We start from the raw sequence: 6527 nt of genomic DNA, 5'->3' as shown, positions 1-6527 counted from the left end.
TGGTTGATGCTTGTCAAATTTTTGGGCGGATTTGCCCCCCCCCCCGACGAGTCACAACCCACGCAAAGGGCGCATCCCTGCCTCCCCCCCGACGAGCTTTTTTCTTTTGTTTCTGGTACGAAAACCTTATATTTTTGGGTTGAAGACATTTTTTTTTGCTTGTCAAATTTTTGGGCGGATTTGCCCCCCCCCCCCTGACGAGTCACAACCCATGCAAAGGGCGTATCCCTGCCTCCCCCCACCCCGACGAGCTTTTTTTTTGCTTCTGGTACGAAATCCTTATATTTTGGGGTTGAAGACCTTTTTTTTGGCTTGTCATATTTTGGGGGCGGATTTGCCCCCCCTTACGAGTCACAACCCACGCAAAGGACGTATCCCTGCCTCCTCCCCCCCCCCGGACGAGCTTTTTTCTTTTGTTTCTGGTACGAAAACCTTGTATATTTTTGGGTTGAAGACCTTTTTTTTTGCTTGTCATATTTTTGGGCGGAATTGCCCCCTCCCCCTAGGTACGCCACTGTAGGTATGGGAATGAGGGATCTGGATCTGAAAGACCTAAACTATATGGAAATCCATCGATGTCATCATTTAATTTAAAAAAAAAACGATAGATGTATAAATACACATCATATCAAGAAAAAATATTTTGAACAAACATCCATTTTAGAGTTGTGGTTGATCGGACCAATCGCAACTCTAGTAAGACGGTGTCTTGATTGCAGGGGCGGAAATCTCTCCCAAAATGTAGGGGGAGACAAGGGGCTGGAAAGTTTGACTTTGACAAGCAAAAAAAGAAACACCTCTTATTTAAGGTCATCTCGACGAAAAAAAAAGGACAAGCAAAAAAAAATAGTTATCATCCAAAAGTAAGATCATCTCGTCCTAAAATACATCATGTTTTATTTCGATTTTGAATGATGGATTTCTTACCATCATAAAATACCACAAATAGTAGGGGGCATTCGATATTGCGTCCCCTACTATTTTGAGTAGGGGGGACACGTCCCCCTGGGATTTCCGCCCATGCTTGATTGTTAAGTGGACTATCTATATCCGTCAAAATTATCCGAGATCGCGACAGTCATCGCATTCTGCCTCGTCAAGTCGTCATAGTTATCATTGCGTTTTGCTGCTTGCTAAATACACAGTTCTTGTTTTACTTCATGGAGTATTGTTTACCTTAGCAATTTCTAATAACATTTAAAAAAATCACCATCAACCTCATTATAATTATTCTAATTATTCATCACTAGTATTATAATTACCGCCATCATCATCATTATCACTGCCTTCAACAGCATTACCATCAACTTCATCATCCTCGTCGTCATCGGCGATCTTCATCGCTATCATCATTCTCGTCATCTCGAGTCATTGTCATTATTACCCTAACCATTAGCATACATCCCAATAATCATTTTGTTTCATCATAATCATCGGTAATGACGGGGCGAGATATGGCGTATCGGGAAATATTTGTAAATAGTTGCAAGCGAGCGAAGGGAGCAAGCAAAAATTTCGCATTTTTTTATTACAAAAAAAAAATCGAATTTCGTGATAGATAATGACATAATATTTGGACAATAATACCAACTTACCCTTCTCTCTTTCCTTTTCTCTTTTTTTTCTTGGTGGTGAAAATTTGGGAGAAAGACGCCACCAAGCAGCCTTTATGTATGCCTCTGGTCGTCATCATCATTAACGTCATTACATCATCTTTATCAACAACTTCTTGCGTAATCAGCATTCTCACTACTTGATAATAATCCCTGCGAAGTGTTGCAGTTAAAATTCCGTACCGTCGTCATTCTTCAATAAATAAATTGCGAAAAAAATGCACAAACAACAACACCAACACATTTCGTATTGTGTCTCGTTTGACATTTTGTTGAGAAGTCTACACTTTAACAATTCTTCAGGGCGAAAGAAGATATAGTTCCGATGCGAGAACCTTCTAGGAAAATCAAATCATCCTCACATTAGAAAGTAATTAATGAACGTACTAATTGGAACCAATACCCAAAGCATAGCGCCTGCGGGCATCATGGACACCATCTAATAGTCAGTGATAGCTCCTTGTAAGATCAAGTTTAGATATGGCTAACATTGACCGGTGAAAGCGACAAGGATGTGCAGGATACTAACCTGATAGATTGATTATTTCCAAGCAGTTTGTACCGGTGTATTCGCTGGATCCCTTTAAACAAAAGATGATCAAAACTCCACTTCTTTTAGAGGCAATATACCACAATCATTCTGTTATTCGAATGCCCCAGATTCCTTATCATCCAGAATGCAGTATGGTAGGTCTCAAGATAAAGCCTTTAAAATGATAAAATAAAACCATAGGCTACTCTTGGCAACTTTCAGGAACCTGTGATCCAAGAACACATCGAATGTATCGAAAACGCGAAATGAACAGACGTGAGGTCTTTTTTTAAAAAATAGTTAAACGGGAATAACAGTTTGTCCTAAGTTTCGGAGCTGACGAAAGAATTACAAATATTTCGTTTATCCACAGTCCAGGGGTCCGTTGCATAAAACGTTTTACCTGAGAAAACTCAGGTTGTTTTTACCGGAGTTTTTGCACTGTGTTAAAGTCAATGGCAGAAATCAGACTGACCTTAGTTTTCAGTTTTTACCAGAGTTTTCTATGGTAAAAAGTTTTATGCAACAGGCCCCAGGACGAAACTGCTTTATTGATTCACCCATCTTCGACAAAGACTAATTCGTTGTTCATTGTCATAAAGGGCACTCGACCATAATTATTTCGTGTTCTTTAAAGCGTTCTGAGTCGAGGTGCGAAACTCCCTAGTAACTGATTAAAACACCCCATCGCCTTTCGTCTTTGTAAGTGCAGGCATTTGGAGCACATCCGATGCTTTATACCAAGGCAATAAGGCAGCATCTGTCACTCTCCACCCATGTGTTTATTTAATACTGAGAATATTAATGTGAGTATAATTAAATACACCCTGTATAGGCAAGTGTGCGTATTCGTGAAACAGCGCTTCATGTCTGGAACAGTGATTGAATCCAATTAACTTGGTATAATGTTAATATAATCATATTATCATGATGTATTAAGCGCTGTATAAAGAGAAGAATGTGATTATAACTAATTCCAAATATTCTTAACTTTTCCTGAGGGACCTTGAGTTTGGTAGAGGAAAATATGTTGGAATAATAGATTGGTAATCTGAGGGAGACATCACAAGATTTTTCAGCTCGTTGACCCCAAGGTTTTAACAACGATAGGGGGTTTCGGGGTGTCACGCAAAACGCTTTCAAGAACATAGAAAATGTATTGTCAAATATCCAGCAAGGGAAATGTAAGCAAGAAGTCTTTGTCGAAAATTGGTGAATCAAACAGCACTTTCATTCATGGTCCTTGGACCTTGGACAAACGAAATATGTACAATTTTTCGACAGCTCCGAAACTTCAGGAAACGTCGTCGGACGAAACTATCTGCTGCTCCGGTTCACCACTTTTCGACAAAGACCTCTCACCTGTTCTTTGTCATTAATTTTTGACGAGCATCTAAAAAAATACTTTTACAGACCGTTCTGCCTAGCGGTGCGAATACTCCCTATAAGCATGTTCATGATTGTAAACTGCGCACGAGCAGAAAAAGGTCATTTGAGATTAACCATGAAGGTGCTTTTCAAATTCACTACATGTAGGCTGATTTGATGATTATTCATGTATTCCTTTCAAAATATTCATTTTATCACATCCAAGCTGAAGAGTAGTGAATAGAGCCTTCATAATCACTGGTATTTGAAAGTAGCCTAAACAATAGTCAAATGTGCCAAAGGCAGACAATAAAACAGATTTCCAAACTTTATCCCTGATGTACTATTCTAGTCACCTGGTCTATACAATGCCTTTTGTTCTTAGAATTTGAATACTCTACCGGGAAAGCTTACACAACATCTACATTTGAAAATGATAGTGCTTATCCTGATGAAAAATCACAAAGGTCATTTGAGAAAAGTTGATCATGAGCTAACCGTGAACTGGCTTATTGTACTTGAACGTGTAAAAAGACTGACGTCGACAGAGACCTGACCACGGAGGATTATTGTATTGTTACTGGGGGTGCTGCATGACCATTGTCACAGGCACATCACCCCCAGGAACAATATTGGCCAGGTCCGTGGAATTTAATTGAAAAACGACAACAATGACAGTTGTAGTTCAACCATGCGATCTCCTAATAATAGCCTAAATTCAATTTTCCACAAAGGCAGCATCCACCAAAGAATAACAAAGTAAAAAGACATGCTTAAAAAAATCTTACAAAACCGCCCTTGTCCTTTTGAACTTGAAGCAACCCGGACATTTTGATCAATCATGGGGTGATAAAGATTGTATTTTTGAGAGTGAAAGAAAAGCCGCTCTGAAAATTATGTCTGCCAAATCTGACAACAATGATGTAGCATGTAAATATCCATGCTAATTGATACGAGTAAAGAATTGGGACTGGGCTGTATTAAATAAGACAAATGTCAGGTTCGTTTTTACCTCGTCCTCATTCGTGGACGGCACTCTAATAATACAAATTCTCTCCACACACTCTTCTTCTGTCCGTATGAACGGTAGGTTGGGTTTGTCGCCAGATCCGTGGCGCTTTTTTTGCCACTACATTACTGATTCGTGAGCACTGAGGGGAATGACATTACTGATTCGTGAGTGGCTTGGAGAATGCGAGCAGTGTCTCTTGATGGAATGAGGGAATGAAAGACACAGGAGCAAGAGAGGGAGACGGGCAGGGAGAGAGAGGCGGACAGAATAAGTTCATCAACCATGTCAACAAAGCACTTACGTCACACATGCGCGTCGCACTGAGCTGCCAGGCGGCCAGAGCAGCAGTCATGAAAACACGGAAACAAAGTTCGATACAATATTCGAATCGCAGCATCGACTCAATCATGCATAAATGCCAACACTCCGAGTTTCAACATGCCAGATGAACACAGCATTTGATTTTGATTGTAGAATGTTTCCTATTGAAACAGGCTGAGCTAATCTGAAACGAATATTCATTCTGATTCATTCGTGGTTCGGACAGACGATTTTTTATTTTTGAAGTTGGTCGGGACTGTCGCCGAGATGGCCGAGACCACAGCGTACATGACTACAGCGGGGACGAGCTACTACCTCGCCGAAAGCATGGGCAACGCCGCTCTCGCTTCGGCGGAACCCGCCAGGGACATCAGCAGCAGCAACAACTCTTACAACCTGTTGCCGCAGGATAATTTCTACGACACGCTCACCACGAACTCTGCCAGTTTCTTTGAAGATTGTGACGAGGATTTCAGTTTAGGAGTGTCCTTTGAATCCCAGGTGCTTTTAACGGTGATCTATTCGGTGACGATATTGCTAGCGATTGCCGGTAATGCTATGGTGATTCTGATCCTTGGTTTCACAGCAAGACTCAGGACAGACCTAAACAATTTCCTCATTAACTTGGCCGCGGCCGATCTCATTGCTGCGATATTTTGTATGCCGTTCACATTCGTTTATATTATGAAAGAAAACTGGATATTTGGCAGTGTGGCGTGTCCCATAGTCCTTTTCATACAGCAAGTAAGTTTGATTATAATGTTTCTTAATAATTCTCTTGAAGAAGGATTTCACATTTAAGTTTTGCATCTATGTACATGCATGTGTTTTGGCATATATCTACATGTGTTTTGGCATTTCCCCCACAAATTCATGAGGTTCATGTTTAGCATAAAACTTTAAAGTAACATTTGCCCTATATTTAAACGGTGTGGATTCGTATGAAATTAGAGTACATTGACCATGTTGCTCAATAAAATGATGACATCATATTGGCCGTAGAGATGTGAACTCTCGAATAGAGACGGAATGAATAATCAATACGTTTTATTTCTGTATTTTTGTACTAGTAATAATGAAAATGATAATGGCGGATTCTTTTGAAGCGCACACATTCGTCAGGCATGACGCTCCTGGCGCTATGTACAATTATAAAAAGTAATCAGGATATGAATACAAATTGCGTTTAATGGTGTGCTTTTATGGTTCATTATCAATCAAGGATTTTTACATAGAGACAACAGGGGGCACCTTCCCTGTGATTTTACAAGTAATGCAAATATGAAAAAATGAAAGGATATAACAGGATATATGAGAAAGAAAGGAATTGGTTATAGCCTTTACAACTATATCTCGATCTTTTTTTAGAACGCCTTTACGTCAAGCAGTATTATGTCATACTCCTGCCACGTTATCAAGGCGTAGCCCTAAAATTTTTTAGTTTTTTTCTAGACCAATAAAAGTGAGGCCGGAGTGAACGCAATCAAGGGCATGTGCGTCATATATCACTGGGTAATAACAATTCAGATAAGCAAATACCTCCTTTTGTGCAGATTGCTCGAAGCAAAAGGTTAGGAAAGGTCTTAAATTTGCTATTTATATGCATTTTGGTATAGTATCTATTGTCTTCGTTCGACAATGCTTAAAACAACAACTGGAAGAATATATGATATTAGGATAG

General features: G+C 39.8%; 1 protein-coding gene across 1 annotated transcript; it reads left to right on the top strand.

The window, feature by feature from the left end:
* Positions 1 to 4690: 4690 nt before the first annotated feature.
* Positions 4691 to 6285, top strand: LOC121432055 (neuropeptide Y receptor type 1-like). The gene has a single exon (XM_041629882.1). It carries the CDS (start codon positions 5114 to 5116, stop codon positions 5645 to 5647), a length of 534 nt encoding a protein of 177 aa, XP_041485816.1. The 5' UTR covers positions 4691 to 5113; the 3' UTR covers positions 5648 to 6285.
* The last annotated feature ends 242 nt before the right edge of the window (positions 6286 to 6527 follow it).

Source organism: Lytechinus variegatus, chromosome 18 (assembly GCF_018143015.1).
Source record: "Lytechinus variegatus isolate NC3 chromosome 18, Lvar_3.0, whole genome shotgun sequence".
NCBI classification, from domain to species: domain Eukaryota; kingdom Metazoa; phylum Echinodermata; class Echinoidea; order Temnopleuroida; family Toxopneustidae; genus Lytechinus; species Lytechinus variegatus.
Note: the sequence above shows the minus strand (reverse complement) of the source record. Positions and strands in the feature narration are given on the sequence as shown.

Bases quoted from the DNA above. Each gene is read 5' to 3' on its own strand.
- LOC121432055 (XM_041629882.1), top strand. From the start codon at position 5,114: ATGGCCGAGACCACAGCGTACATGACTACAGCGGGGACGAGCTACTAC.